The 24722-nt window shown below is 34.7% G+C and overlaps 1 protein-coding gene across 1 annotated transcript in view; it reads right to left on the bottom strand.

Annotated features, from left to right (window-relative positions):
• Positions 1 to 337: 337 nt before the first annotated feature.
• LOC115209229 (serine/threonine-protein kinase RIO3) overlaps positions 338 to 24722 on the bottom strand; it is a 29863-nt gene continuing 5478 nt past the window's right edge. The window contains exons 2-12 of the mRNA XM_029777501.2: positions 23594 to 23778; positions 22539 to 22664; positions 18890 to 19002; positions 18338 to 18475; positions 15140 to 15327; positions 12484 to 12666; positions 10482 to 10641; positions 8924 to 9094; positions 6512 to 6616; positions 5810 to 5981; positions 338 to 528 (exon numbers count right to left, since the gene is read on the bottom strand). Of these exons, the coding sequence (XP_029633361.1) occupies positions 5826 to 5981; positions 6512 to 6616; positions 8924 to 9094; positions 10482 to 10641; positions 12484 to 12666; positions 15140 to 15327; positions 18338 to 18475; positions 18890 to 19002; positions 22539 to 22664; positions 23594 to 23778 (1525 nt within the window). The 3' untranslated portion in view covers positions 338 to 528; positions 5810 to 5825. The remainder of the gene's footprint in view (positions 529 to 5809; positions 5982 to 6511; positions 6617 to 8923; positions 9095 to 10481; positions 10642 to 12483; positions 12667 to 15139; positions 15328 to 18337; positions 18476 to 18889; positions 19003 to 22538; positions 22665 to 23593; positions 23779 to 24722) is intronic.

The following is a 24722-nucleotide window of genomic DNA, read 5'->3' as shown; positions in this document are numbered from 1 at the left end:
ACAAGAATGTTGTAAAATTAATGTAAGGTTAATTAGCCTGCACCACAGAGTTTCAGTTAACTATAGAATCATTAAATTACTAAAATGGACTCGGTTATTTATCTAAATATGACATGAAAATAAACTTATTTAAATCTGATAGCTAGAAGTTGACCAAATTGTCTTCATCAATGTAGCAAAGAATAGTTACCTATCTTCACTTAAAAGTGACCAATAACAAACATTATATAAGAATATTCAGCCGAAAAATTAAATTAAACCAAATTTCCCTATCTTTATTTATGAAACCATTCTACCTATTTTAGCATTTATTAAATAATTTAGTAATAAATAAATTAATTAATTAATAACATTTATTACTTTTATAAGCACTATTATATAGCTGAAGATTGAGTTTTCAGATTAATTTCTGCCACATTCCTGATAGTAATCAGACTTGTTAAATCCATCCAAGCCTTCCTTTGGCTATTTTGAAGAGGAAGGCTACAAGTGATTTGGTAAAAAAAGTTTTTTTTGTCTTTTTCCTTCCTGCAAAAATATAAATACACAGCAATTGAGATGTGTCACATAAAGCATTGCATAAAAAGATATTTAAAAATAAGAGAAAAAAAAGTTAGAAATGAATATTCAATCAATATTTGTTTTCATTTTCACAAAGTAATTAGTTATGCATATGACCTTTCAGAAGAGCTATGTTATATACATAAGGAAAAGTATATTGCAAACAAAACAAGAGATATTCTTAAAAAAATATTTATACAACTCCTGTTTACAGTTACCCTTCAGATATGTGGATATATACAGCGAATTCTAAATACTAGTTGTCTGTCTTGTAATTTAAATTTGAAATTGCACTATATAAATATATGAATATAAATATTACAATATTTTGTGGCACGTAAAAAGCATCCACTACACTCACGGAGTGGTTGGAGTTAGGAAGGGCATCCTGCAGTAGAAACACTGCCAGATCAGACTGGTGCCTGGTGCAGCCTCCTGGCTTCCCAGACCCCGGTCGAACTGTCCAACCCATGCTAGCATGGAAAACGGATGTTAAACGATGATGATGATGATGAATGTACAGAGGACAGTTTAGATTCACCAAGGATCTAAGAGCCACACAATTGCTGGTGCCAAGATAAAATACACTCAGTACAATGTCTAACGTTGTTGGCAATAGGAAGGACATCCAGTCATAGAAAAAACATGCCAAAAACGATTGCAAAAAAAGAGACAGGGTTCTCGACTTATCAAGGAATGCATTAACTTTAGATAAGAAATGATTCATTACAAGACAACCCATCCAACCAATGCCAACAAGGAAAAGCAGATGTAAAATGAGAACTAGTAGCATAACTGGTATCCAAATAAATCTTTTCCCTTGTGTCCTCTAAGATGCTCACTCTACTAATACTAGTGTACTCTCTTTGGATAACTTCCATAAGATTCTTTCAACTTACAACAATCAGATTATTCTTTACTGTTGAGGCTCTAAAAATGGGAAACAAAGAGTGATGAAATGCTGTATTATAAACCAATCCAAATTATGCCAGTATGGAAAAGAGTAAAACTCACAAAAATGGTATTGTTGCTTAATCTTAGGTCAACCTTGATCAAGCATACCTTTGATCAAAGCCATTTCAGCCATCTTATGTTTGCACATAATTTACCAACTACTTCTGTGCATCCTTCCATTTTTAATATGCTTAGAATTATTTTCAGGCAGATTTAAACTGATATTTCAAGCAGATAGAGCAACCACACAATGTTGTTGCATTGGTTCATAATGAAGATAAACTGCACAAAGATATCTCTGCTTGTCCTAACTTTCATTTTCTAACTCATGATTATCTCCCCTATAGTCTAAGTTTATATATACATATATGTTGTCTGCCACTGTATCTGCCAAGCAATTATTATAAACCAACAAAAAAACTACTATTTCAATGCTCAACAAGCAAGAGATAGCAACAAAACCTCCTTTAAAATGCATTTCACATCTTACAAAAGGGAAGGCAACATTTAACAGTGTGGCCCCAAGATATTGACAGTTTTGCTTAGAGTTCAACAGGGGCTATACTAAAACAAAATTCTATAAAACGAATGTTAATAGTAAAATTTAATAAATTACAAATTGACATTTAAAAAAATTTTATGTAATTTATTTTATTGTTTATAATAAAATAGATTTACAAGCAGGTATCTTCATACAGAGGTTAAAATAAGGTCTGTATAAAAAAAATAAATACATTTTTTGCTGCTGTGGGAAGCCAATAATCTCACAAGATTATCTTGTAAGATAATCAGTAACAGTTACTATTAACTGTTATTTATGGAAAATATTGAATAACAAATATAAACCCAAATTTCATTTCCAAAAATTTACAGAATATATTCTCTTTCAATTTATGTTTGTGTGAATTTGTGTGTGTGTGTGTGTGTGTGTGTGTATAAATATATATATAGAGAGAGAGAAAAATAGAGAAAGAGATAGATAGATAGGTAGATAGATATGATTTTCATAAATCTTTTTAGGGTTACTCAAGAACTGAATGAAAAATATTTTATAAGCAGTTTAATTATTGGTTCAACGAAGTTCCATATAATGGAAAAAGAAAGTATATTAAAATAACATTTTTTCCTATGTTTTAGTTTAAAATATTTTTTTAAATATTACCACATATTCTTCATTCAATCCAAAATTAGTTGTTAAAAAAACTATACATTTAATTTTGTTTTTAACATCATAACTAAAGCTACTAATACTTTACTTAGCTGACCCAAGTAAATTGGATGACACTCACCATTCTTGGGTTAGGAAATCTGAAAGCAGCACCAGTCCAGAATGATAGGTGAATAGGCAAAATTGTTAGAACATCAGATACAGAAAACTTCACAATGTTTGTTTCAGCTCTTTGCATTCCAGTTTTCCAAGTGATAGACATAGCTATCACTTCATTCAGCACCACAATCTGTTTAATGGCCACCTACCACCTATCTTAGAGACCTTTTTTCTTCTATGATTAAGTGTTAATAAACAAAAAAATTCAACCACTCAAAAATTCAATATTGATGAAAGTAAACAATATCCATAATTTGTGTATGCTAAAATGAAAACTTTGATTCTAGTGGTATGTAAATTTGAGTGGTTCATTCTGGCAGTGGAATTTATGAATGTACATAATAAAATGATCAATTCACCACACATCAAGTAGCTATTTGAATGCATCAAGTATTCCACTGGATACTTGATACATTCAAATTACATGTTGTCGTTTGGCCTCAAATGATCTGACCAGATCTATGCTTAAAAGCATTCCAACTATGGCCAACCCAACTATTTTCTAAGACTAACTAGGACTTCATTATCTAAAATAAGCATCATTTTTTAAGACAGTATGAAATGCTTTGAAAAAAACTAAACTGCAAGTTTCAAGCAACCAAAATAAAAATTTCTAAATACAATTCAAAAATATAGAAAAAGAAGACAAGCAAACGAACAACAAAGAGGGCGTATTTGTTTGACACTCAGGAAAAATAGAAAAAGTTTTTGATGTTTCGAACCTATGCTCTTCTAGAAAAAAAGAGTGAGGAGGAAAAAGAGAAAAAATGAGGAGAATAAAACATGTCCAAATTAACGGTTACACATGTTGAATTGACCAGAAGTGGCTGGAGGCATGGGTGGCAAGGGATACAACAGTGACCAAGCTCAAGTGTGTATGTGTGTGGGTGGACATGTGTGTGCATGGATGTGTATATGAGTATGTGATGCTAATGTATGTGTGGGTGTGTGAGGCTATCTGATATGTGATGTGTGTATCAAACATAAGCGTGTATGTTACTACTGTGTGCATGTATATAATGTGTTTGTGTATGAGAGCAAGTGTGAAGGCGCAATGGCCCAGTGGTTAGGGCAGCAGACTCGTGGTCGGAGGATCGCGGTTTCGATTCCCAGACCGGGCATTGTGTGTGTTTATTGAGCGAAAACACCTAAAAGCTCCACGAGGCTCCGGCAGGGTGTGGTGGCGACCCCTGTTGTATTCTTTCGCTACAACTTTCTCTCACTCTCTCTTCCTGTTTCCAGAGTAATGCTGCGATGGAGTGGCATCCCGTCCAGCTGGGGGGAACACATACGTCACAGAAACTGGGAAACCAGGCCCATGAGCCTGGCTAGGTTTGAAAAGGGCAACGTTTATCGCTTTTATGAGAGCAAGTATGTGTCCCTGCTTTCAGTTAGTGTGTGAATTTGGGGCTGTTGGATGAAGTGTGTATGTATGAAGTGTGTGTGTGTGTGTGTATTCTGTTTATGTATATGTGTGTGTTGTAGAGGAGTGCATACAAATGAACATGGATATAGTGTATGAATTCTCTAGTTTGCTTTAGTCTTAAAAGAGAAGTACATGTATGTAAGTACATTCTGTATGAATTCATGTTCTTATGTGTGTGTATATATATATATATATAAGCATGTGAGAAAATGCATCCACAAGGAAGAATGCAAGAGCCTTCATGCATAAACACATACATATTTGTACATGCTGATATAGACGTGCATATGCAAGCGTATTTCTATGTGCAAGTGTATGTAAATGTATATTCCTGTGTGCATGTCTTCATGTGAATGCATATGCAACTTCCTTTCTGTTACTTCTTTACAACCATTTTTCATAGTGGAACGCTTAGTTTCATAATTATATTCCATTTTCAACTGCTAACCACTTTACCACAAAGTTGAAACACCTTTGCAATTCTTTTCAAATTTTTTTCTTTTGCATTGTGGTAGAACCATGGTAAACATTAAAAAAAAACAACATATTCACACTTCTGTTTTGTTTTCTTGTGTTTTTTTATTTTGTTTTGTAATAGCATTACATACAACTGAGCATCAAAAAAATGTCTTCATACACCTATGATCTGATTACTGATGTTACCAACTGCATCAACTTTCTTTTATTCCATTTAGTAAAGAAACAATGGAGGAAACATAATTAGATGCCTTGGTGGGGCAGTGGACACCTACAAAACAACAGCTGTAGTAATCATCATCATTTGGTGAATAGTCTAACATATTAACCTCATAAACATTGTGCTTATACCAACACACACATAAATAAATATATATGTGTGTGTGTGTATATATATATATATATATATATATATATATATATATGGCAGTGGAAATATTTTAACCAACTAGTTCTTCTCGAGTATTTAAAACATAAGGGTTTGCTGAAATGGACAGGCTAGAATGGATAGGATCATTTACATTCAGTGAGACTCAATCTTTTCTTTACTACTTTGTTAGTTCCTGCCTTTATTTGCAAGTTGGCACAAGGGTTTTAGGGGTAAAAAGAAGAACCTTGCCTAAGTTAATTTAAACAAAATTCTTATTCAGCAGAATAAGTTCACAAAATAGAATATGATTGTGTGCCACAAGAAGAAAATGCAAAGGGACCTTACACTGTCAAAGCTGGTGTGTAGTTTATATTTTCTTTCTGACGATGGGCCCTAAGTTGAAATATAATTATCTCCCACTCACAAGAGACAGCCTGTTTCATAAATTTTTGTTGAATTGATGTTTTTGCTAACACAGTCAAATACTAGACTCCTTGGATTCTAGCATTTCATTAACTATACAATCACAGGAGACAATATGGAAATAAATATAAGGAAAGAATAATCTGCATAATAATGCATATAAATGAGGAATATTAAAGACCTGACAGTGGGGAAGAATGAAAGCTTGATAAAGCAAAAGGAAGTTAGAAACAGCAGAAGATAGTCTTTCAAAGAAGAACAGCATATTTACTCAAATATGACATGAATTAACTTGAATCAGCATCTTCACTGTCCAAATTCTCTTCATCATCTGGTTCTGTTAATCCAGGAACAGAAGTTTCAAAAAAATAATCAAAAGCATAATTCTCAGAATCTTTACACGCTTTAAATTTTTCCTTCTTATCTTTGTCAAAACGTTGAATCTGTGAAAAAACAAACAGGGAATTCCTTCAGAATTTATATTTAATTGTTAGGATCATTTGATCAAAGGTTATCAACAAACAATTTTTACATAGGATAGTTTCTACTTAAATATACAGGTAGGATTAGCAACAGCTTAATTTCATGATAATTATACACTATGTATGTACTACAATTAATTTTTTTAATACTTAATTAGGAAGATTTAATAAAATAACTGCAACAGTTCCTTATCTATTGGAATATCTACCCCAGAAAGAATAAAAATGAAAGTAGCACTGGTTGGAATTGGAATTGAGAACATAAAGGGATGTAACTAAATACTTCAAACTATTTCGGCTGACATTAACTAAATTCAGCCACCCATGTACATCAAGATATGTTACCATACCTGGCAATAGAAAATTTTTAACTTTCTCTAATAATGTCTTTGTGTATGAACCCCCACCGCTACCATCACCACAAACTGAAAAATCACTGGCTCTCATTGTTTTAAATGAAAAATAGAACTAAATCTTTGTGGATAACTTACAGCATGTAGAAAAAGTGAACCTTTGCCTTCAAATTGAAGATCTGTGACACTATTGAAAAGTTCTTCAGGAGTGGGAACATCTTGCACATTATTGCTTTCAAAGAACTGAAAAAGAAATGTTAGAAGATGTCAAAATTTTTCAAGTTCAGCAAAAAACTACTGATGAGAAATTTCACCTGTAGCTTAACTCTTTAGCATTTAATCCGGCCGCATCCATCCCAAATATTCTACCTGTTTTATGTTAAAACTAACCAGATCCAAGCTCTCACACCTATCCTACAATGTCAGTCTAAAAATAAACAAACACACCATTAAAATCTTGAAGCTACAAGATAATGTGTGATTAATTCAAAACAATGTGAATTAATAAGTAATTACATTTGACAAAAAAATCTAAATGCTAAAGAATTAAACCACTCAGCTCCAACACGGCTACTGCTAATTTTTCAAAAACTTCTTTTATGGAGAATCCACTAGTCACAGAACCCAACATTACAATAAAAAAATATTATATTACAGGACATAACCATGGCTAAGGGACTGAGTTTACTCCCTTTGGTCACGGGATTGACCCCCTTTAGTCATGGGATTGCATCAAAAAAAAGGTCACACTGTCAATTTGGTGGGATTACAAAGGTGTTGTGTATTTTGAGCTGCTTCGAAGGAACCAAACGATCATTTGAGATGTTTACTGTCAACAACTAATGAAACTGGAAGAAAAATAACCAGAATTAGCAAATCGTAAAGGAACCATGTTCCACCATGACAGCAGTAGATCATGCACGTCTTTGCCAACTCATGAAAAATTATTGAAGCTTGCATTCATTTTTGTTTTTTGATGCCAGGGCCACCTGACTGGCTCCCATGCCAGTAGCACATAAAAAGCATCAATCAAACATGGCCAATGCCAGTGCTCCCTGACTGTCTCCCGTGCTGGTGGCATGTAAAAAGCACTATCTAAATGTGATTGATGCCAGGGCCACCTGACTGGCTCTCGTGCTGGTGGCACATAAAACCACCATCCAAGCATGTCCAATGCCAGTGGAACATAAAAAGCACCATCCAAACATGCTTTATGCCAGTGCCCCTTTGACTGGCTCTCGTGCCAGTGACACATAAAAAGCACTATCCAAATGTGATTGATACCAGGGCTGCCTGACTGGCTCCTGTGCCAGTGGCACATAAAAAGTACCCAATACATTCTCAGAGTGGTTGGCATTAGGAAGGGCATCTAGCTGTAGAAACATTGCCAGATCAGATTGAAGCCGCTGGTTTTCCAGACCTCAGTCAAACCATCCAACCTAGCAAGGAAAACAGACATTAAATGACAATGATGATGACACTACCTACTTGGGAGTCAAATGTCAACTTCATATTGTCAATAAATGGAACTAATAATCTTTTCTACTATAGGCACAAGGCCTGAAATTTCTCAGCTGGGACTTATTTTATCAACTCCAAAAATATGGAACGTAGAGCTGATCTCAGCAGAACTTGAACTCAGAACATAAAACCAGAAGGAATGCTGCTAAGCATTTTGAGTGGCATGCTAACAATTCTACCAGCTCATTATCTTCAATGTTAAACTAATAACGGTTCCAAATTTTGGCACAAGGCCAGCAATTTTAGAGGAAAGAATATTGTTGATTACATTGACCCCAGTTTTCAACTGGTATTCAATTTTCTGACCGTGAAAGGATGAAAGCCAAAGTCAACCTCAGTAATATTTGAACTCTTCTGGCTCTTTATGCCAGAAGAAATACCACTGAACATTTTGTCCAACATGCTAATGATTCTGTCAGTTCACTGCAATAATGTTGGAACTAATAATATTAAAGACTGAAGACAATAACATCACATCTGTAGATATTTATAGAGTAGAATGGAAAATCTAAGAAGTAGTGCAGTTTGAATAAATTTGAGGAAACTTACAATAAGGTGCATTGGCAAAAATCATTTACTGAAGTTAGGAACTGTCTACAAGTTTAGATGCTATTTGGGAGATTAGAATATTAGTGTTTAAAGCAAAGCCTTTTACCAGGGAGAACTGTTTGGCCCTTTTTCTATTGTTGTTATTTTTTCTCTTTTGAAATACACTGCTTTTGCTTCAATAAATTTTTTTAAATAATGAAGAATTTTGTTATTAATTATCTGGTATTTAAAACAACTTTCCAGGAAATTTAATTTAAATCACTTTGAAACAAAAAATTTAGAACGAAGGGCAGTCTCCAATGAACTGGTATCATAACAGTTGAGACAGCACCATGTACTTTACAAATTCCATATACACATTTTCCCTACATCATACACACTTGCTTAAATTTGTCAACTTTATTAAATGTTTGGTTCATTTGCTGCATGATATCCACTGTAAGATAAGCAAAATTCAAGCAGATAAAATCCTATACTTACTTTACAAACGTTGAAACAATCTCGCAGAAGAAATTCCATTGCTGAAGGATGGCTGAGCTCAACAGACTGGCTAACGTCTATTACCCACACAATGTTGTCATGCCACAACAAATTATATTCACTGAGATCAGCATGGACTAAATTACACTTGTGATACATATCTCTCAAGATCTAAGAAAAGAGAGAAGCAAAGTAATATTTCACTGAAGAAATCACACTTAAGTTATCAACTTCATCTTACAAGACTCATTTTACTACAGACAGTTTTTAAATATAACATTCATAATTGAAGATATGGCACCCATGAAATCATAGTCATGGCTGTTGCCGATGTCATGTAAATGGCACCTGTGCCACTGGCATGTAAAAAGCACCCACTGCACTCTTGGAGTGGTTGGCATTACGAAGGGCATCCAGCCATAGAAACTGTGCCAAATCAGATTGGAACCTGATGGAGCCCTCCAGCTTACCAGTTCCAGTCAAACCGTCTAACCCATGACAACATGGAAAGTGGATGTTAATAGATCAACATGGCTATACAATTTACAGTAAACACAAGGCTTGATTCCTATAGGTGATGTTGAAACTTTTTAGCCTTCCGTATATATATATATATATATATATATACATGTATATATATATATATATATATATAAAACCATGTCTTCATAGTGTGTAGACCAAGTTCTCTGAGCAATTCTAGCTTGTTACAACTTATTGGGTTGGCAAGAAAGAAATTTCATTTTTCGCAAATAGAGTTACAAATTTCTTGAATGACTTTTGTCAATGTTGTGATTTTAATAAATGGGGTAAAAAGAGTGATGATTAAGTAGGTTTGTGGTTTATCTAGAACATGGGCCTCACTTCCACTAACAACTGCAATGTATTTTTCGATGGTCGCAGTGAAGTGCAGAAACCATCTAATAACGACTCCGTTCAGACAACTGGAATAATACATGTAATGTGCCAGTTGGAAAGAGAGAAACACAACCGAGTAGAATGTTTGAGAGATGATTTATTGATAGCTTAACATGTGTATCTGTGTTTGCATAATGTATACAGAATAGTAGAAAGGTCATCATGAGAACAAAGTGTATGTGTGTATGGGCATGGATGTAAGCATGTGCTACATATAAGAAAAACAATGAAGGAGAAAGTCAAGGAGTCTGTAGTGAAAAGTTAGACAAATGTTCATAGACACAAGAATAAGAAATACCAGTTCGTAGTTAATTGTACATGGTAATAGAAATACTGTATCAAGAAGTTGTGGGGATGATGCAGTGTCTGTTCGGTACATGTCGTACGAAGTTGTGGCTGTAATGCTGCTGCCTAGGTCACTTGGTACAGGAGTTCTCGCAGGTTGTATATTCACTGTTAACCATGGTGAAGTAATTCACAAACAGTGCTATGTTAGAACCTGTGCAGTGTTGCTTGAGCTGTGTATACTACATATTCACTGCAATTCAGTTACCCTTAATTAAATCATATTTACTGTTTTAATTAATGAAACAAATTAATAGCAGCATCAAAACAATCTAGAATAAACATACAACCATACCTTACATGTTTGTTGAAAAGCACTTTTCAATTCCTCTGTAGTGAAGTTTGCATCTCTTAGTTTTGGTGCAGCTTGGTGATCATGACCAATAAAAGACATGACTAAGACATGATTTTTCAAACTAATTAGTGTGGGACATGGAATACCAAAGCGTCTTAATCTGAAGAGAAAAACCAAAGGTATTTTCAACTTTCTAATAATGACTGTCAGAAGGGCGTAGACTCAACAAACACCCATCAACCTCATTGGTTTTGATACAGAAAAAAAACATATTCAAAGAGCATCATTTCATTAGTAAGCACTTTTTTTTCATTCAACCCAAACAAAGACTTCTATCCCACAACCACAATAAAGGCTGTTCTATCTCACAACCACAGTAAAGGCTGTTCTCTCCCACAACCACAGTAAAGGCTGTTCTCTCCCACAACCACAGTAAAGGCTGTTCTATCCCACAACCACAGTAAAGGCTGTTCTATCCCACAACCACAGTAAAGGCTGTTCTATCCCACAACCACAGTAAAGGCTGTTCTCTCCCACAACCACAGTAAAGGCTGTTCTATCCCACAACCACAGTAAAGGATGTTCTATCCCACAACCACAGTAAAGACTGTTCTATCCCACAACCACAGAAAATCCTGTTCTATCCCACAACCACAGTAAAGACTGTTCTATCCCACAACCACAATAAAGACTGTTCTATCCCACAACCACAGTAAAGACTGTTCTATCCCACAACCACAGTAAAGACTGTTCTATCCCACAACCACAGTAAAGACTGTTTTATCCCACAACCACAGAAAAGCCTGTTCTATCCCACAACCACAGTAAAGACTGTTCTATCCCACAACCACAATAAAGACTGTTCTATCCCACAACCACAGTAAAGACTGTTCTATCCCACAACCACAGTAAAGACTGTTCTATCCCACAACCACAGTAAAGACTGTTTTATCCCACAACCACAGAAAAGCCTGTTCTATCCCACAACCACAGTAAAGACTGTTCTATCCCACAACCACAGTAAAGCCTGTTCTATCCCACAACCACAGTAAAGCCTGTTCTATCCCACAACCACAGTAACGGCTGTTCTATCCCACAACCACAGTAAAGCCTGTTCTATCCCACAACCACAGTAACGGCTGTTCTATCCCACAACCACAGTAAAGGCTGTTCCATCCCACAACCACAGTAAAAACTGTTCCATCCCACAACCACAGTAAAGACTGTTCCATCCCACAACCACAGTAAAGCCTGTTCTATCCCACAACCACAATAAAGACTGTTCTATCCCACAACCACAGTAAAGGCTGTTCCATCCCACAACCACAGTAAAAACTGTTCCATCCCACAACCACAGTAAAGGCTGTTCCATCCCACAACCACAGTAAAGCCTGTTCCATCCCACAACCACAATAAAGACTGTTCTATCCCACAACCACAGTAAAGGCTGCTCCATCCCACAACCACAGTAAAAACTGTTCCATCCCACAACCACAGTAAAGGCTGTTCTATCCCACAACTACAATAAAGACTGTTCTATCCCACAACTACAATAAAGACTGTTCTATCCCACAACCACAGCAAACTCTTTTGCAACCCACAGCCCCAACAAAAACTGTTCTGTTCTACAGCTTTGAGTGAATCTTTGCCAGAGTAGTAAAATAGACCTAACTTTACTAGTCTATTCTACCACTCCAGCAAAGACCCACACAAGGTTTCATTACAAATTAAGATCAACAGAGAGGAAAAATTGTAGTTTTACATTCAATTTTCCATAGCAACTACATGACAGATTTTACAAATCTGCACATATGCATACTTACTGGAACAATTGTTTTTACTGTTGCATGGCCTTTATAGCAAATTAACTGTTCAAATTGACAAACAATCAAATTTACCAACACAAAACAGTTATGATGTTTGAACAGAGGATTATATAACAAGCACCTTTAACTTTGGTAAAGTATGAGTGTTATAAAAAAAGATATAGAATCAATGATACCTGTGTAAGTTAGCAGCTTCCTTTTTCGACCAATTTCTTATCACTTTACGTGGATTCTGTCTTCGCATAGCTTTTTCCTTAAACCGACTGTCACCAACAAAGTATTCCTTTCGGTTTTTGAATTTACTTAATGAGGTTTTAAATACTTTAATGGCACACACCTTAGGGCACGTCTCTGAATCTCTAGAGAAGCAAATCATAAATTTATATGTTTAAAACTTTACAAAAGAACATTTAACTTTTTTTTATTAAAACAATATTTATTTTGCACAAATTCAATCAGCATTAAAACTATCACCAAGTTCCAACAAAGATGACCTTTCACAGTGTTGAATAACCTCCAACAAGCAGCAGTCTCACAATTTCATCACAAAGCGTTTATACTTATGACTAACAATTATACCTGTAGCTAAAAATAATATCATCATAATCATTGTTTTTTATGTCAGCCTTGGCAAGCTACATAGGTTGAATGAGACTTATGAAGACAGTATTCTACAGCTAGATGCTTGTCCCCTTGCTAATTTTTACTTGTTTTCAAAGAAAGGTATTTTCATCTCACTGGTCTTCAAAAATCGAAACAGCCAAGTTACAAGGTGTACAGCTTCTAACTGATGTAAATAAGGGTCACCGTTTTTGCTCAAACACTATCAGAATGATGATAAGCAACATTTGAACACACACACTGACATACATGCACATATATAAATATAATGGGGCTTTTATAAAACTTTAGGTGGAAACTGAACAAATTTCACTTTTAAGATATTTCTCTGCTTAAGGCTATAGTAGAAGATAATTTGCTCAAGGTGCCATAGAGTGCAAAAGAACTCTAAACCAAGTAGTTGCAAAACAAACTTAACCTACTTAACTATGCCTACTACATATGTAGTAGGCATAGTTTAAACTGGTCAATGCTAAATGTCATAAACACAACGTTCAAAACATATATCACAAAGCATGATAAAAAGCACAACCGAGAGAGAGTTGACTTCAGTGGTGGTCATATTTGAGCTTTTGAGTGACCCTTTCACTAGTGATCTATTTTAAAAACTAAATTAAAACTAACTTTGAATTCAAATCTCACTGTGGCCCACTTGGTTAGTAAACATGAACAATAGGTGTAGGAGTGGCTGTGTGGTAAGTAGCTTGCTTACGAACCACATGGTTCCGGGTTCAGTCCCACTGCGTGGCACCTTGGGCAAGTGTCTTCTAATATAACCTCGAGCCGACCAAAGCCTTGAAAGTGGATTTGGTAGTCGGAAACTGAAAGAAGCCCATTGTATACATATGTGTGTGTGTATGTTTATGTGTCCCCCCCCCAACATCACTTGACAACATTCACTAGAATAAGTACTAGGCTTACAAAGAATAAGTCCTGGGGTCGATTTGCTCGACTAAAGGTGGTGCTCCAGCATGACCACAGTCAAATGACTGAAACAAGTAAAAGAGTGAAGAGTAAAAAGAGTAATCGCCTGGTTTAACACCTGGTATTGGTTCTCAGGTGCCTTTAGTGGAATCACACAAATGCAAGCATTTGAACTGGGTTCTGAGTTGAACATAACTTCTTCCCTTCTGTCCAACAGTCTCAGAGAAGAAGAAAAAGATTAGAAAAAGAAAAAAAACAAACACTGCCCTTCCCTCCCTGATTAAGCAATAAAATATTCTTGGAGATACTCTTTTACTTGTTTCAGTCATTTGACTGTAACCATGCTGGAGCACCGCCATTGATGATGTGCAACTTTTGAAGATTATTCCTGATAAATATAATTATATATCTTATTTTTCTAAACAAATCTACCCATCTATATCTCTCTCTCAACATGCTGCTTCACTGGGTTACACAAAAGTGCTACAAAACCTACTACAGATTCACAACACAAAATATAGCACCACCTCCAATCTAACAAGATGACACCCACTACAATAGCAACACCAACATAAATACCCACTAACAGCTACATTAAACTACATGTTAACAAGATATCACTGGATAATAACTATTTTAAGCTACATACCAACAAAATATTCAACCATTACAACAGCTTCACTAACCTAGACACTAATGGGCTGTTGGCTCACTAGAGTAGCTATAGTGAACATTTCAAACCGAGAATTATATGTTAAGTGAAAAATTGCAGAAAGTAAAATTACATATATGTCACAAGACAACAATTTTGGAATGTCATACAATTGACTCAAGATATGATTAGTGCTTTATTAACCTCAGAAAATATATAGTTTACTGAAAATTTCTTGCAGTGGATACATGGGTCTTGGTAGGTTTTAATAACATACCTTGTGCCTCCAAGCAATCCTCGGGCTCTGGGCACATGGTCTATTCAACATACAATAAAAAGACCAGTACCATCTACATATATAAAATCAGAACCCAATATTTGTAAAGGAATAAAGGAGCTTTCACAAGGTCACTCAATTGACTGGAAATCAAATCTTCAAATTATGCCCCACTATCATCAATAGAGGAAATGACACATTAGATAGATCTATAAGACAGGATGTTCACAACTAAAATGCCTTAGATCAGAGGTCCCTTCAATCAGAATTGACCTGGGGATAAACAACAACTACACAAAAAACACAAAAATGAATGTAATTTTGCCAGTATCAGGAAAAAAAGCAAAGAGTCACTAACCCAGACATTGGTAAATTATTCTCTTTTGTGAACTTGGTTTCCATATATGAAGCCAGATTTTCTCCAGCATCACAATACAAAACAATAGATTCTTTACCAGTAGAGACAATTCCTAGATTTTTCTCAAAAATGCCATTGTTAATCATTTGGAAAAGAATGAGATGTGTATCATGATCAATAGCTTCTATCTGAAATTTAGAAATAGAAATACAACTAATAATAATGGCAAATATATGCCACAAGGCAACAATTTACAGGGCTGTAAAGTAAACTCAGAAAATGACTAGTACTTTATTAACCCCAGAAATATGAAAGTTAGTCAGTCTCCATAGAATATAAACTCAGAATGCAAAATGATAGAATTAAATACCATTAGGTATTTAGTTTTGCACTTTCTTAATACTACCCTAACAATTTCTTATATAGGTACAAGGCTAGAAATTTTGGTAGGGAGAGAACACTCATTTTCAGTGACCCCAGAGCTTCATTGCTCAATATTTTATATAAATAATGAAAGGTTAAGTTAACTTCAGAATGCAAAGGGCTATAACTAAATACTGCAAGGCACTTTGTTCAAAACACAAATCTACCAACAAACTGTTCTTGCCACAAGAATAATCAGTTCTTTTATCACCACTATATGACAGATGAATGAACATTACAAGGACAGTTTACAAAAATGTGGAGGTTTACACTGAAACTGGGTGAAATAAACTGAAAGTAATAGCATACAATGTTGCAGGTGTACGTTAATGCTCAAAGAAGAGCATCACTATGTAGGGAAAATCAAGGTCCCTCAGTTCAGGATTACATTGATTACCAAGGATAAGTGCTCTCTTCAAGTTGTCATTTTCCAGCCAACACACAAATGCTGAGTGTTAGTTTATCTAGCCAGGTCATTACCCTCACACAACTTTCAGCAAATTTACTGGAGAGCAAGTGGAACTTGCTTAGCCAAAGAATCCTCAGTGTTTCCAGTCATGTTCACAACAAAGCCTCTTTTACCATAGGCACCAGACAACCACTTGCCATTCACAGCCAGAGGAAGACAGCAAGGTGATCTTCAGGACAGATTTAGTTGATGACCAAATCAACTGAGCCAATTGTTGTTCAATAAAATTCCACAACTCAGCAATCTCAGAAGCTGAATGAGTGCATGCAGAATGGGTTTTAATGAACCCATTCTGCGCACAATTCAAACAGGCCAAATTCACAGAAAATTCATGTTTGTAAAATTTATCTCAAACCAGTAATTTTTCACCACCACTACCACCACTTGTGGTAGCATTTCCAAGATAAGAATATCTGAAAGTTATCCATAATTTTAGCATGGAAGTCCTGAACAGATCAGCTAATTGATTCACAATTTCCTTGAAAACATTACTGCTTTTCCCCACTACTAATTCTCTGGAGAGTGCTAATGAGGAAAGTTCTACTGGCCACATTGCTCAACTTGATAAACAGTGATAAACACTTGACAGCATTCCTGATGCCAGATGCCAGGCTTGGAGTTTACACAATTCAAGACTAGTTTCATCAGAGAGACAAGCTGTTGGAAAGGAACATTCAAAGAGCAGCATACCTGCTTATCATCCAAATTTCTTTGCAGATGCTTCAAGTGGTTCTTACAACCACAAGTGTAACAGCTTGGCTTTCTGCTCTGCACCACTAGTATTGTTTTTGTATCCATAGTAGGACTCAGCTCCAGAGTGGTCCCGTGTTTTTTTGTTTTTTTTTTGTAATGGTGACAGGGGTAGTCATTTGAACTTCTAAGTTCATACTGATTTCATACTTCTCTTGACCTCTGCACTCATGCTATCAATATCACTTTGAACTAGACAGACAATGTCACTATTAATTACCTTGACTATTTACCCATATGTTGTGTTGCCCTGTGTATTATCATAATGAACTTATGGGCAGCTTGCCAGGCAGACCAAAGAGCTTATTGTCTTGTTTCATCCTCAATCTTGAAAACCAAGCAGATATTGTCATATATTGTTGTGGTTGATGGAATCACATCCTTCTATACATCAACCCAGTTTTCTTTTAAAGTTCTACTGAAGGCATTTGAAAAGGCCTTTTTTTGTTTGAAAAGCAGGAATAAGTTACTCTCCTTCTCTTGTGTTCCTACATAAGAATCTTCAGTAAGGAAGCATTTGTTTTACTTTATAAGAATTTTGACTAACACTGTTAATGAGTATCAGGTTTTGAGGTGAATTTGCCTTTGAAAATTGCATTTCTTTCTATATATTTTACAAAAAGTAAATATATATATATATATATAGGAAAGAGGGTTTGAAAATGCAGAGGTCTTTTAAAGATGTTTATTGACTTGACTGGTTTCAGAGGCAATGACTAGTGACTGAGACCTTTGGAGATATGCTGTGCTTGAGAAGACCCATCAATCTAAGTGAAATGATAGTTGTGGCCATTGTTAGTGTCACATAACTGGTACCCATGCTGGGTGATGTAAAAAGCACCTTTCAAACATTGAGCCTCCCAGAAGCAAAGTGGCTGATGCCAGTGTTGCATAACTTGTATCCATGCTGGTGGCATGTAAACAGCAGCTTTCAAGTGCTGGGCCTCGTCCAAGATATTTGGCAATATGCTGTGCTTGAGAAGAAGACCCATCAAGCCAAGTGAAATCATAGTTGTGGCAGATACTGGTGTAACACAACTGGCACTCGTGCCAGTAGCATATAAAAGCATCAATTACACTCTCAGAGTGGTTGGCATTAGGAAGGGCATCCAGCCATAGAAACCATGCCAAATCAAACTGGTGCAACCTCTCAGCTTACTAAGCTTGGTCAAACCTTCCAACCAATGCCAACATGGATAACAGATGCTAAATGATTATATTATATATATATATACACACTTATGAACTGTTCTGAAATCTCCTGACCTTAACGAACATCTTCCACTGACAAATTCAAATAAATAATAATAATCCTTTCTACTATAAGCACAAGGCTTGAAATTTGGGAGAGAGGGAGCTAGTCGATTACATCAACCCCAGAGTATAACTGGTGCTTATTTCATCGACCCTGAAAGGATGAATGGCAAAGCTTTCTTCAGTGGAATTTGAACTCAAAACATAAGGACAGATGAAATGCCACTAAGCATTTTGCATGGCATGCTAACGATCCTGCCAGCTTACCACCTTAATAATAATGATAAAAAAAAGCTACATACAGCTGTAGAATGTTCTTTCTTTTCATGGACTTTGTTGAAACGTTTATTCATGGCAGAACTGTGCACACGTAACCGGTTGTAAACATCGTTTGGCAGTTTTAAATTCATACCTTCACCATCACCAGACTTATCAGAAAACTGAAACAATATTTAACAAGGTACTGTTAAGTAGAAGAAACAATGTCAGAACATACAAGCTATGTTGAAGACAATATATTAAATGATATCCTTGAAAATATGTGGGTAATAACAATTCTAATTAAATACATTTCCTACAATTTTGAAAATAATAAACTGTTTGAAGCATTTAGCTGATTAATTTTAATTATTAAGATAGTGTTTGAAATATAACTTATATAAGATTCTTATATAAAAGAATAATGGATGGCTTAGATTTAAATATGTAAAGTTTAAAACAAAGATTTGTATTACAAAATTAGAGATAGTCGCTAGCATCATGTTATCAAATGGGCAGCAAGAACCCCGTTGTTCGTCAGGGTTAGGAACATAATCAATTAAGAATTATCTCAGAACTGAAAAGTAATATCTCACCTCAATAAGTTTTGATGCATTTTTCCGCCCACAAATCACAGCATCGTGCTTGGTTGTAATATTTTTACCTTTCCCTGAGATGCCGCTTTGACCAATTTCAGGAGGAGTTATCTCTAAAGCAATTAAAAATCAATAGAATTTTTAAATGTTTTCATCAACAAAAGTAATGAAATCATTTAAATACAAATAAAAATAGCAGAAAAAGAAATTTCAAGCTACAGCAGCTAACTGTAAGAGCTGCCCTTACAGTATTGTATATTTTATGGCTACATCATAAAACATATACTACTGTAGTTGGTAGAATTGATAGAGTATTCAACAAAATATCCTAGAGTATTTAATTACATTCCCCTACATCGAGCCAACTCCCACTGAGACCCAGTCAAGTACTGGAAGCACTTTTTTTATTACTGGAAACAATTTTTCAAAATTTGTGGTTTAGTACTAAAAGTTTGAAATTATGTTTCATTTCACAATGTGAAAACAGATTTGAACAATACAAATCCTTGCTTTGAATTCTACCATACATTGTTATGACCTATATATGTTTGTTTGAACTATATCATACAAATACGCGTGATATATACAACTATATCAGATACTGTTTTAAACTAAATCATAGACTTTGAACAGTATCATACATTGATTTCAACAATACCATGTATTACTTCAAGTATCATACATCAATCAACTATGACACAGAATCAATATTTCTATGCACTGAACTGATATATAAGTATCATAAAAATTATCCACATTATTTAAGAGCTAAATTATCACTGTATTTTTAAACTCTGATACTACTATAACAATGCAATAAACATTGGTGAAATAAATTTACATATTTATAAAGAACTAGCAGAGATACCCAGCCTTGCTCAGGATTAAAATGGCATAGATATTTATTGTTTTACTTGTTTCTTTTATGTGACTGCACCCATGCTGGAGCACTGCTGTTGGCTGAAGAAATCATCCACAGGATTTATTCTTTGTAAGCCTAGTACTCATGCTATCAGTGTCTTTTGCCAATCTGCTAAGTTACGGGAATGTAAACACAGCAACATCAGTTGTCAAGCAATGGTGGGGGTACAAACACAAGACATATGCACACACATACACAAATATAGACATATATACAACAGTCTTCTTTCAGTCTCCAACTATGAAATCTACTCACAAGGTTTTGGTTGGCCTGAGGCTATAATAAGCATATATGTATATATATATATATATAGTAGATGACATACCCGATAATTCCTGGGAAAGCAGGCTTATCCCTTGGTTCCGTTCTCATAATTGTTTCGCTAATCCAGTAACAACAACACAAATTATGTAGCCCTTAAAATGGTTTTTGCGTATTTATTGAAAATACAGAACCGCCTTACAAAGGATCTTGTTTTTAGGAATTCCCAGTAAGTTATGAATACCCAAATTGTGAAGTTAGTTATGTAATTACATGAAATTGATTACCCTATAGTAAGAATTCAAATAAAATAGCCCCGAAAAGGGCTTTACTACATTCCCAGAACATATAGATTTTAGGAGGAAATACTAATAAGGTATATATACTAAAATCATGAACTGTTATGTAATAACAGGCTAATCAGATATAAGATAATAACAAATCAAAGTAATTAACTGTGAAAAAAAGCTTTTGTGCGTTCCCAGAGCATATTACCCTCAACAGCGCGAATAAGTCACTAACCAAAATAAATGAATCTATTGTTTAGGAGAATACTATTTACTTGTATAAGCGTTGTATTGGATAAATTGATAAAATAACTAAAATAGTTCAAATACTAAGAAATAAGCATATTGAAAATGAATGGGTTATTTCCCTTGGTGGTTATTTCCAGGAGGAAATGGGTTATTTCCCTTGGAAGCTTAAAAATCATTACACCCACCATTCACTCATGTCCAAATGCTATTCTCTCCCCACTGTTTACCCAAACATTTTTTTGGAATCAATTCACACTTAAAACCTCCCCAGACACATAAGCAATGTGCATGTGTGTGAAGTTTTAAAAAAAATCAATTGAGCCATTTTGGCGCAAAATCAGGATATTCCGATACACACATATATACATTTTCAGTTTTAATATGTAAGATTGGCAAAAATTGGCTGAGTTGGGAATAACATATTTAGAATTAGAAAAAGTATAAAAATATAAATTTCACAGATGTTAAACTTATATATATATATATATATATATACAAAATTGACTAAAATAATAGTTGAGAGCAACAGAATTATAAAAAGCAGGAAATATAAAATTCCCATGATTCCCAGTTTAATTATGAATCAATATTAATTAAATGAGTCATAATCAACATTTATACTTATCTGTTTTTAACTACTCTACAAAGATTTCCAATATATTTACTATCATTAGTAGCACACTAATAAATCACTAAGATACCTCTTTTTTTTTTTAAATTTATTCTAGGATATCAAAAATAATGACGAACAAACCACTCTGAACAAACCAAAAGTTCAGAGAAAATGGACATGAATGCAAATTCAGCTAAACTTATTGAAACAAAAGTATTTTTCCAGCATAAACTGTCCATATGTCATAGGTTACATATTCTTGTATATTTTACCAGTTTCAATTATTAGCATTATGTTCGTGCTGAGGCATCAATTTTCTTGAGTTTTAGCCAATGTTAAATGTGTATGTATGTATGTATGGTGTATATTTCTGTCCAGTCAGAGAGGGGAAAGGTAGTACAGTAATTCCATGACTATCGCAGGTGTTATGTTCCAAAACCCCAGTGACAGGTGAAAATCCACACAGTAGAAACAGTAACTGTATATTTTTTTTAATAATTTTTATAATTTGTATACATTTATTTTATTATAAATGCAAAACAATACCACGAAGGAACTGACGTAAGCTTAAATAATAAACAGTGATAGGTGAACCACAATATGGTGAGGGATTACTGTACTCACAAACCTTTATTATTCTCAATGACCCCAAATGATGAGAAGCATGTAAATAATCTTCAGATTAGAAACTGGACCTGCAGTCCATTAAAGGCACACAAGGATCACATGGTGGCATTATACTGAGCAACTGATTATATATACTACCCAAGAATTCAGAAGGTAAAGAGCCAGAACAAACACTGCAAACCATTTCATATAACACCAACAGTTCTGCTTATCTATTGCTCTGCATTATAACTATATTTTACTGACCCCAAAAGGATGAAAGTCAAAGTTGACCATAGCAGGATTTGAACTCAGATCAGAGAAAGCAAGAACAAATACTGCTAGGCATTTTTTCCAATACTCTAATGACTCCACCAAACTACTGTCTTGTATGTATATCTTTCGCTCATATTCATTGGTGAAAGATATTAAGATTGGTGAGAATAGTGAAAAGTTAAAGTAATAGGAACAAAACCCTTGGGATGTTTGTTCTTTGCTAAATTAGAGACACTCCCTTGTCATTCTCACCATTAGAAATGCAGTGGTCTAGTATTGGCCCATTGGAAACCTGTAGCCAGCAATGCTGTTATTCACCATCTTCTACTGATTTTAAAAGAATATAAAAATAAATATTGAAAAAAAAACATTATTAAACTACTGAGCCAACAGAACAGTGTTCAAACACAGGAAACTAATTTTGAAAATACTTACCCCATTCAGTCTTTTTACGGCCACCGAAACCATCATAATTATTATTCTCATCATCATCTGAGAAGTCATAAGATTCCTCATAACCAGATAAAGGTGTTGAACAATACTTTTCATATGATATAGAAACTACAAAGAGAAAAAAATTGGAAAATTAATAAAAATTTCAACTGAATTCAGATAGTTTGCAGATGATGTTACTATGGCCCCAAGTCAGAGATGATTGAGCAGACCTTTGATCAAAAGCATTCCAGTTCTGATTATTCCACTTGGGGAATAGGATCAGATAGTGTATCTCAGACTACATTATCTAAGATGATCATTCATTTCTAAACCAGCAGGATGGTTTTTTTTTAATTTTATTTTTTTTATCTTATGGTTTAATCAATGAATTGTCAAACTGGTGTATATGTATCCCAAAGAATATGGAAGAGAAACTGCAATTGTCCACAATGCTTGTAAAAACACTAGAAATTTGGAGTAATCACAACCAGTTAAATGCAACTTGTATGTTAGAAAATGTGTGGGGTGTCTTTTCCTGTCTCCTTCTCATTATCACTGGGTTTTCATCGTTGTTTAAAACCAAAAACAAATTCTGAGCAAAACTGTCAAATGAAAATATGTGGATGTCTGCCTCACTGAAACTGAGCTGAGAGAAAGCCAGGCACAAAGCAAGAAATTTTACTAAAGAGGGAGAGGGAGAAAAAAAATAAAGGTTCCTAATTTAGATACAAGGCTAGCAATTTTTGAGAGGAAGAAGTTAATGAGTATCAACAACCCCAGTACTTAAATGGTACTTTATTTTAACGATCTCGAAATGATGAAAGATGAAGCTGATCTTGATAGGATTTGAACTCAGGAGATAAAGAGCCAGAACAAATAGCACAAAGTACATTTTTTTCAACACTCCAACCAGCTTAGAGACAGAGATAATTAGGAGCTCATTTGAATGCTGATGGAAGCATAAAGGTGGAAAAATAGAAGAGATCACAAAACTCATAGCTCAGTTAACAGAATACACATTTTAGAAATAAAACTAATTATGAAGAACATACTACCTTTATTGTTACCATTGTATTTCCTTTCTTCTAACTTAATTTGTTTGTTATCCTCTTCATCTAGCTGTTGTTGTAACATCTTTGCTAATAGCTCGTCATTAGCCTCTTGAATTTCTTTGTCAGATTGTGCATTAGAGTTGCATGCGCTAGAGGCCATAAAATTAACCAGACGCTCATCAAAATCACTGGAGAGTAAAGAGAAAAAAAAACAAATTAAATTGCTGAAAGTGTCTAAAATCATAGACATGAAGAAGTATATTAAATGGCAAGTATTTTTCGTAATGAATAAATATTTTAAAGCAGGTTTATACTATAGGCGTAGGAGTGGCTGTGTCTTAAGTAGCTTGCTTACAAACCACATGGTTCCGGGTTCAGCCCCACTGCGTGGCACCTTGGGCAGGTATCTTCTACTAGAGCCTCGGGCTGACCAAAGCCTTGTGAGTGGATTTGGTGGACGGAAACTGAAAGAAACCTGTCGTATATATTTATGTGTGTGTGTGTGTATCCTGTGTTTGTCCCAACATCGCTTGACAACCGATGCTGGTGTGTTTACGTCCCCGTAATTTAGCAGTTCAGCAAAAGAGGATTATAGAATAAGTACTGGGCTTACAAAGAATAATTCCTGGGGGCGATTTGCTCAACTAAAAGTGGTGCTCCAGCATGGCCACAGTCAAACAAGTAAAAGAGTATTATGAAGAGTATTAAGTTGACAAAAAGGACAATGATTTCATAGAAATGGTATAAAATGCTCAATAGTATTTTGTGATCAAATCAAGTCAGTATCAACTTTGCTTTTCTTCACATTTAGGTTGATGAAATAAGCTTAGTACTATACAGTAATCAACTCATTTGACTATACTTCTCACCTATACTGAGCCAGTATCTAGTTAAAAAAAAATATATGTAGTGCAAAATATATAAAACTGTCATTAAAACAACTCAGGCATCAATATATATAATATGCTATGTGTATTTGCATATATGCTTTTTTCATAAGCAACACTTAACCACTTAAAGCTCTGAAATTTGTTCTTTTTTATATGACTTACTTTCTAAATCATTTAACACAAGCTGAAGTCATTCTGCTTATTTTTTACAAAAGTACATTCTGCTGTCTTACCTATCTCAA

Source organism: Octopus sinensis, linkage group LG3 (genome assembly GCF_006345805.1).
Source record: "Octopus sinensis linkage group LG3, ASM634580v1, whole genome shotgun sequence".
In the NCBI taxonomy this organism is placed as follows: domain Eukaryota; kingdom Metazoa; phylum Mollusca; class Cephalopoda; order Octopoda; family Octopodidae; genus Octopus; species Octopus sinensis.
The sequence above is the reverse complement of the archived record's forward strand: the minus strand, read 5'-3'. Positions and strand labels throughout refer to the sequence as shown.